The sequence below is a fragment of the Siphateles boraxobius genome, unplaced genomic scaffold (genome assembly GCF_051911475.1).
Source record: "Siphateles boraxobius isolate OS27281-9 unplaced genomic scaffold, OSU_SipBor_1 16, whole genome shotgun sequence".
Classification (NCBI taxonomy): domain Eukaryota; kingdom Metazoa; phylum Chordata; class Actinopteri; order Cypriniformes; family Leuciscidae; genus Siphateles; species Siphateles boraxobius.
This window is the reverse complement of record NW_027508766.1, coordinates 5970166-5983389: the sequence shown is the minus strand read 5'-3', so window position 1 is coordinate 5983389 and position 13224 is coordinate 5970166. Positions and strand designations below refer to the sequence as shown.

The following is a 13224-nucleotide window of genomic DNA, read 5'->3' as shown; positions in this document are numbered from 1 at the left end:
TCCCTTCCCCCACTGTCTTACACACACACACACACACACACACACACACACACACACACACACACACACACACACACACACACACACACACACACACACACACACACCTGCTCATTTCCCAAGGCTAACATGTAACCCACTTACATGGCAGAAAGAAAAAAAATTAAGACTCAATTTGATCCTTTTGCTCAATTTATTTGGAAACTGGCAATGTTGTGTCATATCGGCGTCTATGACAGTGTCTTGAGCAGACATGTTTATTTCCTCATTTCATAATATTCATAACGTCATTTTATACTAATTTGTCATTTTACATCAAACTCTGAGAGTTGTATGTGTGGACCATAACAAACAAAGCCATTTAAATATGGCAGGCATTTGTTCTTTTGGATCTTTTAGAGGAATGTGAATGTGAATCATGTCTTCCTGTCAGCACAGCAGTGAACAGTCCTTCCTATTTGTTAGAGCTTAATCCTTGGTTGTTTTTATATTCAGCATGAAGCGACCTTTAAAGATAAGACTTGCCACAACGACTTTACAGCTTCTAAACTCATGCCAATGAGCTCAACAAACCCTGTTGTTGAGGATGCCGTTTCAAAACAGCCCAGAATGTTTGGGTTTTGTTGTTTTAACCTCTCCATTTGCATTAGACAGGATTCCCACGGCAATGGAAAACCTGTAAATTTATCAAGGAATTGTAAAAAAAATCCAAATGAGTGGAAAAATCATGGACATTCATTGGTCAAAAGGTGTGGGAACCCTGAAGATCAGACAGTTTATTTATCTTGCTTAATGTTGCTTTATGCTTGAGGAAGTCCGTTGTGGTCTAGAGATACAGTAATCAACACTACAGCCAACATGTGGGTGGGACTGAATGTTTTCTGACAGCCGTGCATGAATGCCAAATATTCTACATAGTCAAAATAAAAACTCTGACAAAAACAGTGCAGTAATTGTGTGAAAGAAAGGACCTTTTTGTTTGCTTATACGCTATACGGTCCCTGTTGTGAAGGCTGTGCTCAGTGTTTGTTTAAACAGGAGAGGGGACAGGACATGTGGCTGGCCATACTTGACACCTGCAACCGAAAAGTAAACACATCCAGATTCCCTGCTACTAATCAGCTTTGGCTTTGTTTTATTCACTCACATAACTAAATTGGGCTGCAGCTGGTGTGCCTAGTGAGTTTAAAAGGGCTTTGGCTTTTTCTGTTGCAGTTTTTAGCAGATTTGCATAGTGGCCTTGGGGCTTCGCTAATAGGTTTGCATCGGCAGATGCACAGGAGGATCCTGCTTTTTGGCCATATAATGAGTTGAGTGGACTTAAGTCAACACTGGTTGGTCAAAAACAACAAGGTGGTTTATTTCATTGCATGTTTTGGCAAATGCTGTCTCAGAGTGTGAGACAGAAAGTAAAACTGTATGTGGTTCCCAGAGGCATCATTCATACAGGACTTGACAAATTGTCAATTTCTGGTGATGAGAGCAAAGTCACTCATGACATTAGTTTGCATTCCTCGCTTTTCAACTCATTGACTTGCTCAGATGGTATAACACATGGTAAAGCAGATGCGCAGGGGGCGTTTGCTGCTTTGACCTATTGGGCCTCCATTTTGATGCTAATGTCTATGGTTTTATGAAGGAGGTCTCTGTGGGGGGCCATATACCTCATCATACGACACCCCCTCCCTCCTGTGCACTCCCGTCCGACTCTGGCACCCAAACGCCTGTGAGCCTGAATAGGCAGGCGGCCATTGGGGCCGCACATTGTTTGGGGTGTCCCTTGACGCCCCGTGCCTTAGCTGTGAATGCCTCCATCGAGGGGCCCACATGCGCAGTGTCCAGGAATCTCACATAAAGTAACGGGCTGAGCTCTGAAATGGCACAGAAGCTCGTGCTGGCATGCTGGAGCCGCCCGCGTGATTAGGTGATGCATTGACATGTGCAAAACTCACTTTCTGCCGTTCCACAAGAGCCTGGAAGATACAGAAGTAGGAGGGAGGGAGGCAGTGTGAGTCAGGGCTCTTTGTGTGGGTAAAGAACTGCATTTGTCTGCTTATCACCTCTAGCTAATGGTGACCGACTCACAGGACTCTCATCTATAAAGGGCCACGTTTTTATTTTGAGGGGGGGGGGGGGGGGGGAGAGAGAATCGTTCTTTTCAGAAGCACTAGATCTCATAGATCATCGTTTTTTTTTTTTATCGTATCAAACCATAGTTAAAAGAGCCTCTGTTTTGTACATCCACGTGAGCTAAAAGCAGCATGAAGATTAATTTGTTGGTGTTTGTGAGTGGCGGTACGTTCCACTGCTTTATTGTGGATTAGAGCTAGCGAGTGTGAGTCTGAAATGCGCACTGAATGGAGATTAAATTCGAGTTTTCTCAGGCTCAATCAGGGAAGGTGTTTGCACATTGAGATTAATCGCGACGTATACATCCCCATGAGTCGTCCATCCGAGGAAGAGTAATTTTCCACTCAGCTTCCTATAATGATATTGGGGACACAAAGGTAAACAAACTTTTCAGAGGATGAAGGCTCAGCATTAACGAATTGGTTCATACGTTAATGTCTGTTTTTGATTGTGTTTGTATTTATCTGTGGCTCATCAGACTATGTTTCTTTATGTCTTTCAACAGGACAAAATGCCTCAAACGCCACCCTTTCCAGTGATGTATGGGCCCAATGGATACAACAAGAATATTTATAAGGCCAAGGAAGAGGACTACGAAGGCCTGTATTACCATGACAACAACCTGGTGTCAGGGTCCTTGGAGGCTCTTATTGAACACTTGGTCCCTACAGTGGCCTACTATCCTGATGTGAGTATATAGATTATCAAAAGTAGTCAGCCTTATTCTGATATCGGATTTTGAGTATTGAAAACACATGGACACTCATTTTTATGTCTCAAATAAAAAAAATGAAATTTCATAACTGTCTAACAATAACCAACATACACTGCTGTTCAAAAGGTTGGGTTCAGTATGATTTTTTAATAAAGAAATTAATACTTTTATTCAGCAAGGACCCATTAAATTGATCAAAAGTAAGATTTCTATTTAATCTGTTGTTCTTTTGATCATTCCATTCATCAAAGAATCCTAAAAAAAAAAAATGGATCACCGTTTCCATTTTCAAAAAAAACCTTAAGCTGCACAACTGTTTTCAACATTGATGACAATGAGAAATATGTTTCTTGAGCACCAAATCAATTCTTTTTTAAGGATCATGTGACACTGAAGACTGGAGTAATGATGCTGAAAATTCAGCTTTGTCATCACAGGAATAAATTACATTTTAAATGTATATTAAAATAGAAAACAGTTATTTTAAACAAACACCGTTTTGCTGGGTAAAACTTCTTTTGAAAAGACAACAACAACAACAACCCCAAACTTTGTAACGTTAATGTAGCTAATTAGTTATATTCTTCAGAAATAGAAATGTATGTAGTTAACACTTAGATTTATTTTAGTCCGATACTAGTTTTGTTTAGAATAATGAAAAACGTATTATTGCACCAACTTTGATCAAATTTTTATTGACTTGCAGAGGACATACATCTTCACGTTCCTACTCAGTTCCCGTCTCTTTACTCATCCATATGAGCTGATGTCCAAAGTGTGCCATTTGTGTGTGGACCAGCAGAGGCTCAGTGATCCTCAGGCAGACAAGGTAAACTGGCAAAGGCATCAATGTATCATTACACTGATTAAAGGTGTCTTCTGTCATCATGGTTGCTCTAGCATTAGCAAGAAACTTTAAGAATCTAGGGACAATAATTTGCAATTACAATTACATTGTTTATTTTTACTTTATCTATAGGCAAGAGTCATGAAAATTGCTCCTAAGATCCTGCAGTTGCTGACTGAGTGGACGGAGACGTTTCCCTATGACTTCAGGGATGAAAGGATGATGAAGAGTCTGAAGGAACTAACACATCGTCTGAGTACTGGAGATGAAGTAAGTCTGCCACTTCCATGTGTTAGGTGATCATTTCAGCAGAAACAATGAGCTTTTTATTCTTAAGGAAATGTCAGCTAAAGGGCAACGCCGTTTTAAAATAATAGTCACCTGAAAGGTGAGAACACTTGCGTCAAAGACATTAGCGTTTCTTTATTCTTTTAGTACCACTATTAGCATAGACAAAATAAAACATCTTTGCATAACAAGTCTTAGCATGGCTTCTTTAACATTCGGCTGCTTAAGACATAAGATGTAACACGCTGGGTGAGAAGGTGTCAACACCTGGGCACTGGGGAGTGAGATTTCTTTAGACCTAAAGTGCTCTGACAAGAGGAGCGAGAATAAAGCTCTTTTGTTCTGCTGGTTTTGTCTTCACTGGTGCTTTTCCACAGGCTGCATTTAAATTGTTCCATTAGCGCTGACTCGTATGTTACCATGTTCTGGCTTTGCATTTTTTTCCTCAAAGGGACTTTTTCCACCACATTTGGAATAATTTATGCTAAATTCTTTTTAAACTTCCAGGACACACAAAAAAAACAGCAACACTCTTTGGTTGTGTTACATGATTAGATTTTATTTTTTACATCAGGATATCGTCCTTCTGTTGTGCTCACATACTTTTGCTGTTTATTGGTCAGAGCTAAGCCTGTCACTTCCTTTTAAATTTGAATAAAGTTGGCAGCTCTCATTAAGCTTTGTCCTCGAATGTCCCTGTGAGCATTTGTCTCCATAGTCCGCAGTTGAACAGTCCTCCTCTGTCTGCAAATCTTGATTTTGTTATTGTACAGTGAAATAAAAAAGATTTGCCCGAGCAAGGTCTGGTCATCTCACATGGTTGTGAGCATTAGTGTAATGACTAACAGCAGGGAGTTAGTTAGAATAGACAGTTTAAGATGGAGGATGCTGACCCATCAGATCCAAGCGAATGATGTTTCTCTAACCCGAAAGACAAGCAGGACTCATCCTCCGCTGACTTGTTCAGTAAACACATGTGTGGCTATTGATCTGCTTCATCCTGACCCTGGAGATCGATGACCTTCTGCGTCCCCGCTAAGCTCACCGAGGAAATGTGTTTGTGTTTTACCGTCTCTTCAATCTAGTGAAAGGGTGATAAGCTAATAAGACTGCATGTACACTCAAAAGATAACATGGAAAGCTATAACTGTATAAGGGTCAATGATGTAGTTGACCTATTTATTTATTTATTTATTTAAAAATCTTAAAATCCAATTCAATCCAAATTTAAAATCCAATTCATACATACAATAACCTGAACACACCTCTTATATGATGAATTAAGTTTATTTTTCTATCCAAAATGTTGAAATGAGACAATGGTCTTAATATAATAAGTAAAACAGCCTCATTAAAGGATGAAAGAACCTTTACACAACGTAATTTAAATGTAAACTTTTCTAAAATGATACAAGTAAAAAAAAAACTAAAAAAACATGAAACCAACATGAATACAAGAGCACTATATTTAAAGTATATATTTATAGAGCTGGGCATTTTTTTTCCCTAAAAAAATCTGTGATTTTTTTTAAATAAAAACTCGATTTACGATTCGATTCAACCCCCCCCCCCCCTCCATTTAAAACAAAATAACTGTAAATATATTTTAAAAATATATATTTATTGTATTTAATTAAAGTGCATAAACATAAACAAAATTGCAAAGGCAAATCCTTTCTCTAACTGAACAGTCACTGTGCAGTGTGCAACAAATATTGTTAAATATCCAAATTATTGGAGAAAAAAATAATAAAAAGAATCGATTTTTTGAAAATATGAATCGACTTGACCTACCAACTCGATTTTTAAATCATATCGATTTTTTCCCCAGCCCTATATATTTATGTCACTGACCCATAATGAGGAAATGAAATGGTTACACTATTTTGTTTCAAAACTCAAAGTATCTTTGATCTTTACACCTACTACACAGGCGAGACAAATTTAATCTGTGCAGATGTGTATCTGCATGAGAAGAGCGTCTCAAAGCATGAAGAATGCATTTGTTCAGACCATCAATATGCCGTCTGTATTATGTAATTCAGTCCCTGTGTTTTTCCCCTTCATGTGTACGGCATGTACTCGTATGTGAATCGAGGGTTAATGAGAGTGTCTGTTACAGTAGAGCACTGACTCTACATTGACGGGGGATTCACAGCAGTCAGAGCCACACAATAGACAATAGGTGTATTTGTAATAATATATGAGCCCATGAGAAAAAATGTGGTGTATTTTCAAATGTACTCTCCAGTGCTCCCAGCCCATCATAACAAGATCACTATGTAATGGTTTCCAGTTAGGCCTTTTATGTATGACCTCTTCTGGACCTCATCGGTCCTGATGTGTTTGCCAGCAGTTTGTTGACCTGCTGTTTTCCGCTTTTTCACTGGCAATTGCATCGCAGATTTCTTGCTTTCGGTGCGGGAGCTGAGAATAGATGTTGTAACATCTGTGTCCAGACCGCAGTTTGGTCTTCAGGCTTGTGGTCTGCTTAGATCGTCATTATGCATGTGGTCTTCTGAATAGGAAAGGCAGGGTGCAGTTGCACAATTGAAGATCCAAGCGTTTGGTGCACATTTGGACACCTTTTGCACAAATTCTGTTTATTGGGAAAGTAATGGAGAGCTTTTCCCCTTGACCTGGGTGTGGTGTGTCCATGCCTGATCTGTACGGCTGTCGCACACTCGTGCCAGGGTTAAAAATGTGGAGGCAGCACACAAGCAGCTTTCTAATTTTTTTTCACAATAAGTAAGTTGTCTGATTTGCTGCATTGAAATGTCAAGCAGTTATCGCCAATAACTCCTGCTAAAAATAATCTTTCTTTCCTCTGTTTGTGTCAACATGGTGGACCTTGGAGAGGGAATTATTAAAGATCTCTGTGATTCTTTAAGTGCTGCAAGGTCTTGTCTCCTTCTCTCTCCTTCTCTCTCTCTCTCTCTCTCTCTCTCTCTCTCTCTCTCTCTCTCTCTCTCGCTCTCTCTCTCTCGCTCTCTCTCTCTCGCTCTCTCTCTCTCTCTCTCTCTCGCTCTCTTCCCTCTCTAATCATCAATATTCTTGCTTCTACACAATGTGCTGGAGAATGCCAGTTGTTTTGAGTCAAATGGATTTATGTGCCACTGACCTCCTGTATAGCAGAATAATCGGCCACTTTTTATTTTCTATGCGTCAGAAAGGAGTACAGAAGCCTGACAGAAACAAAAGATGTTTTGTACATCTTGCACTCAATCAAGAAAACCTTTAAAGACCGTTCACACCAAGAATGATAATTACTACATTAGCGCCCACACCATTATGTTTATTATAAGCACACACTGCAGTTATGTTTTCTGCCTTTTTAAATGCTCAAGCGCTGGATTCTGATTGGCTGTCAAAGTTTTTGTCGTTCATTAGCTGAAAAAAAGTCTTAAATTATTGTAAGAAAAACCACGGTGTGTTTTTGACACCTACTTCTAAAAGCCCACTGGTGATGACTGACTGATTGAAAGCCTGACTGATGTGGAGCAACAGGGCATGACCGCTGCTGTCCTCTTCTTATTCAACAGAAGTCCAGAACTGTGTCAGGCTCTTGTTATTAGATAACTGAACCTCATCTTGTGTTACGAGGGGGAATGGGAGGCATGCAGGGCTCTTGTGAACCTTTGGAGGACATGAATGAAGTGCTGCTGTTTCGTAATCTTCCATTAACTGTTTATGTAACATACCCTATCTTGGAACGATAGACCATGTAAGCCAAACCACCGCCATTGCTGACCAATCAAGAGGAAAGGGCTTTTTTCCCACCATTATACACCTGAAAATCCATTAGATGTTTGCAGAGCAAATACTCTGTGTATTCCCTCAGCTTTCTTATCAGTGCAGGACACATTTAGCTGTCAATCCTTTCAAATGAATGATTAGCAGGTCATTCTGGTCAATAAAAGCATGGTTGTAATGATGACTTTCTCCTGTCTCTCTTCAGCTCTATCGTAAGGCGGTGCAACAGATGACACAAACGCTGATCCGTAAGCTCACCACACTGAGTCAGTATGAGGAGGCCCTGGCCAAGATCAACTCGTCTGTGACTGACAGACTAACTGTGCTGAAGACCAAACCTCAGTCTATCCAGAGAGACATTCTGACCATCTGCAATGACCCCTTTACTCTGGCACAACAACTCACACACATTGAACTGGTGAGAGAAACTTCCTCTGTTTACATGACCTTACATTCCTCACCTCACTGTGGGTTCGGATGGATTAATTTACAAAATCAATAATCCGTGTAGTTATTTTCAAGGTGACCATTTGGACTTACTGCGAATGTTACATTGACGTTATCTTTATTTTTCAGGAAAGACTGAGCTACATCGGACCAGAGGAGTTTGTTCAGGCATTTGTTCAGAAAGACCCTCTTGATAATGAAAAGGTAACAGCCCCATCCTGTTTATGGTCAGCAAGGTTAACTAAAAATACATTCAACGCAAATGTTATGTCTTTCGCTCACTACAGCAAATATCCAACTTGGACAAATCAATACGCACAATGTTTAAGTCAACTCTCGGGTTCAACGCTGTGTCACCTTATTCACACAGCTTTCAAAGCACATTCCTTGTCTAATCTGTCATTGTCCAAGTTTACCTCCTCACGTTCCTCACAGTGTCCTTTTGTGGCCAAAGCCTAGCAACTGGTTTCTCACAATAACCCGCCAAAAGTTTGCTTAGCCCTGCCTCGTAATGCCCATTGCCGCCTGGCTGCTAGGCAACAGCTTGTGTCAAGGCGTTACTGGTGCGATTTTTCTCTTTTGTTTTGGTCGCCGTCTCTCCAGAGGGTCCTTGTGCACTGTCATGGCTCTCTGATGTTGTCCATCAAAGGTAGAGTAGGGTAGATTGTGCATTGTGTGACGGACGGCACAGTCAGACTGTAGGAATGTGAGGAATGAAGGGTTAGAGTGACCCAAGCTTTCAGACAGAGCGTCTGCATACATTCCCTTAAACAGATAATAGCTCGAACTCTCTGATTGAATGCATTGTTGGAGATCATCAGTCATCTCAGAGGCCTTTGTTTCTTGGGTTGTAATGTAGGAATCGCATATCCCAGCATTCAGAGTTCTGTGAGATCACTTCAAGAGCGATATTTCACAAATGATGAACTCTTTAAATGCCTGTCAAAATTCCTGCACTTCAGAATTTAGGATAAAAACTATATGCATTTATACTGAAATAAATAAATGCACAAGATTTATTTTATGTACACAATAAATACAACAAATAGAGCTGATAAAATCAACACATACATTTTGACAAATATTTCCATTAATGGCTAAAATGAGCGCCCACTGAGCTAAAACAGGAAATGTAAAACAGCAAACCCCACGTAAATATTAAAAATGTTTAGGAATAGTAAGAACACTGTGAAAACAGTGATGGAAGACAACTTCAATATCTATGATGGAGCATAGATATTTTATATATTTAACTTCTTGGTTTAAAAAAACCCCATGAAATTGGCTGATACCGATCATTTTAAAACACAGATAATGGCAGATAACCAAGATGGTGTCTTTAAAAAATAAAAAAAACTAGAAAACATTCTGGCATGATGTTCTAAATTAAGCACTTGACTTAGCTTAAGCCTCAGGGTAATTATAATAGGGATACTGATCTTTGAAATTTTGATTCTTGCAGAGTTGCTTTAGTGATCACAAAAAAGCAAGTAACCTGGAGGCTTATGTGGAATGGTTCAACAGGCTCAGTTACCTGGTGGCGACGGAGATCTGCATGGTAATTATCTGATCTTATGCTATGACTCACCTAGCAACTTACATTTCTGTAAAGTAGTTAGTTGTGTTTGCACAATTAGTGATTCTAATGTGATTTTAAATATAGGCTTTATAGAAAACATACACTACCTTTCAAAAGTTTGGGGTCAGAAAATTCATGTTCTATTCATAAAAAAACCCTGTAAAACTTATATCCCTTTTTAATGTTCATAAATGGCTCATTTTTCTCATGCAGCCTGTAAAGAAGAAACATCGGGCTCGAGTCATTGAGTTCTTCATCGACGTGGCACGAGAATGCTTCAACATTGGCAACTTCAACTCGCTCATGGCCATCATTAGTGAGTATTTTGATGTCCCTTGCAACACTTTGCTACAGAAAGCTCTCTCGTTACCCAGAAATCTGTGTAGATAAGACGGTTTGCTGTTTTGGCAGGATTTAGTTTGCTTTGCTAATCCTTGCTCTTGTACGCTTAACACACACACAACAACGTCACGTCTCTTAAAGACTCTGCAAACAATTTATCAGTTTATTTGTGTTTGTTGAGTGCTGCAGAGTCTCTTCTTTAGCTGTGAGTCAAGGTTTAGATAATACATTTCAACCTTTACTGTATCTTATCTGTTCATTGTTTGGAAAATCTACAGATAATCTTTAGCTATGTTATAATATAGCCATACACAGTATATTCCAAACATTTGTATATTCGTTCAATTTCTAATAATATATGATGCATGCTTTTATTATCAGTAATAATTATATCAAAATAATGATTAGCTGCATGTGCCTGAGGCATTATGGGTAGGGGAGCAGGAGTGGAGAGGGCCATGAGAGGAGGCAGCTGTTCAGCTTGTGTGAGTGAGAGCTGGAACGAGGGAGCGGCATCCTTTAGGCAGATGGTCAGTGCTGACCAATCAAATAGACTGAGAGAGGGACGGACTCATTGAGGAGGGGATTGTGGGAGGGAGGGAGTGGAACCAGCTGTCCTTTCCCTGGTCATTCCCAGGAGACGAGCCTGCGGGCCGGGGCTCTTACACAAGCCTCTCTCCCTAGAGATGGAGGGCCGATATTAAAGTCACTGTAAGAGAACAAACAAGTCATGGGAAAGGTTGATCGCTCCTGCTAGTGTTTTTTGGAGGCAACGTACATTATGTGATGTGAATGGAGTGTCAGCGCGTGGCTAGGGCTGAAAGATCATTCGCACTAGTATCGTGTTAGTCTGACGGAGCTGCTCTGGGTCTGACACCTGTTAGTACTGACAGATTGTTAATGGTTCTCAGGTCTCAGATGGCTCTTCTGTTGATGGATAGATAGTGCTGATATTGTTCAGGCTTAAAACTGTTGTATTTGTAGAAGAAAAGATCTGAAACCAATGGATTTTCACATGTAGATCACAAAATATTCAGCAAAATGTGAATGTATGATCTACAAATATCTAAAATTGATCAATATCACTTTCCTTTTTACTGTAATTATCAAATAAATACAGCATTGGTGAGCATAGGAGACTTTTTTCAAAAAGTCTTACTGACCCAAAACTTATTTCAAAATGTAACAGGAATTGTTTATATGAACATCATATATACCAAAATGGACAATTGCTAAAGAATGTGCATTAGGAAAGCAAAGTTGAATTTTGATTTCACATTAATTTTAAAGTATCAATAACGAGTAGATTAACATTTAAGGAAGGCTTAGTAAGAAATGATTCTGTCGTCAGTACAGACAAATCTGATTGGTTGACCCACCCCTAGTGATTTCCAGTCAACACTCTGACCTCATCGGTCATTAGTGCTGACTGCACAAGCCCACCGTGACCCTCGGCACTATAAGCTCAACTTATTGTCGGAGGGAAATGATGCTCTGCTAATGCCATTGTTCATGTGGGCTCATGGGCCTAACTGTTCTATCTGCTACAGAGAAACTGCACCTCTGACAGGAAACGAGGTGTTTGAGTGTGCTGACCTGTGTCTGTTTCTGTGTGTTTTTCAGCCGGGATGAACATGAGCCCCGTGTCACGGCTCAAGAAGACCTGGGGCAAAGTCAAAACCGCCAAATTTGATATACTAGAGGTAGGTTTTTCATCTTTTCTGTTTACAGTAGTGGGTGGGTGTGACTCACTGGAGTGAGGGAATATGTAGGGGACAACATGAGTGGGATTGAATCGAGTTGGGATTGAACGCAGTGCTGACATGGCACTAAGCACATTAAGTGTTCAACCCTGGCTCTTGTCCCCTTGACTCATGCATGCATGATGCTCAAACCCATGACAATATGGACTTGCTAATTTTAGTCTCCAGTGGGCGGGAATTGCTGCTTTTGTATCATTATTTTTCTGAAGCACGGCAATTCTCCCTTTGAGTGGGTGTGCAAATGTTTACAAAGCTTTTTAGGCCACATTTTAGGGGTTGAGACCTTTAAGGCTTTAATTTTGAATCTGCACACTGTGTTTACTGTCTAAAGAGGGTTTGTTTAGGTCTTGCTTTATCTTTATAGAGGCCTTGAACTTGATATATGACTTATGTACGCAACACGCACACCTACTCATGGTTCAGTCTCGCCTTGTGGGTTGCAGCATTTTGATGTGTAAATAGGGACTATATGTGTAGTCTTCTGGGAGGATCAGCCTCTGTATCACAACACCTTTTCCTTTTGTTTTACTCTCAGACAATGGAGAATTGTAGGATAAAAGGCTTAGATGGCCTCTCTTGACTTCCCTGTAGAATTAACATTTTGAATGTTAAAGCTGCAAATATTCACCTCTAGTCCCTAATAAAAGTTTGCTTACCTGAGAGAATAATAATATTATTATGCAAGGATGAATTAAATTGATCAAAAATAACAGTTAATATATTTAAAATGCTACAAAAAATAGATTTTTGGAATAAATGCTGTTCTTTTTTTTATTATCAGTTTCCACACAAAAAAACAAAACAAAAAAAACATTGATGAACATTGATAATAAGAAATGTTTCTTGAGCAACAAATCAGCATATTATTGTGATTTTCTGAGGGATCCCGAAGACTGGAGAAATGGCTGCTGGAAATTCAAAATTGCCACCACAGGAATAAATTACATTTTAAAATATATTAATAGTAATGTTTAAACTTGTATAACTTAATATTACTTAACAATTTTGCTGTTTTTATTGTATTTTTGATCAACTAAATGAAGCGTTGGAGAGAGTAAGAGATTTCTTTCGAAAGCATTAAAAAAATCTTACTGACCCCACTCTTTTGAGCCATAGTGGACCTACTAAAACGGCTGGTTTAAGATGACTGAACCTTTGTGAACGTCTCACCTTCAGGCAAACAGTTTAATGACGTTTGAAAGCACATGAAATGTATCATCTTACTTGGTTCCCATGAAAGAATGGCCCATGCTGAATAGTAACTAGAGTGACTCATGTTGCCTAAATCAGTAGTTCTAACTAAGACGTAACCATGCCAAATGGATTTAGGGCTCATTAGAAACTTAAGTTTGTAGAAACC

The 13224-nt window shown here is 39.5% G+C and overlaps 1 protein-coding gene across 2 annotated transcripts in view; it reads left to right on the top strand.

Moving 5' to 3' along the window:
* rasgef1ba (RasGEF domain family, member 1Ba) overlaps positions 1 to 13224 on the top strand; it is an 80541-nt gene that overhangs the window by 61643 nt on the left and 5674 nt on the right. For both annotated transcript variants that reach the window (XM_077231312.1, XM_077231313.1), the window contains 8 exons: positions 2636 to 2818; positions 3552 to 3674; positions 3825 to 3962; positions 7939 to 8151; positions 8310 to 8384; positions 9643 to 9738; positions 9973 to 10075; positions 11725 to 11804. In XM_077231312.1, the coding sequence (XP_077087427.1) occupies positions 2636 to 2818; positions 3552 to 3674; positions 3825 to 3962; positions 7939 to 8151; positions 8310 to 8384; positions 9643 to 9738; positions 9973 to 10075; positions 11725 to 11804 (1011 nt within the window). The remainder of the gene's footprint in view (positions 1 to 2635; positions 2819 to 3551; positions 3675 to 3824; positions 3963 to 7938; positions 8152 to 8309; positions 8385 to 9642; positions 9739 to 9972; positions 10076 to 11724; positions 11805 to 13224) is intronic.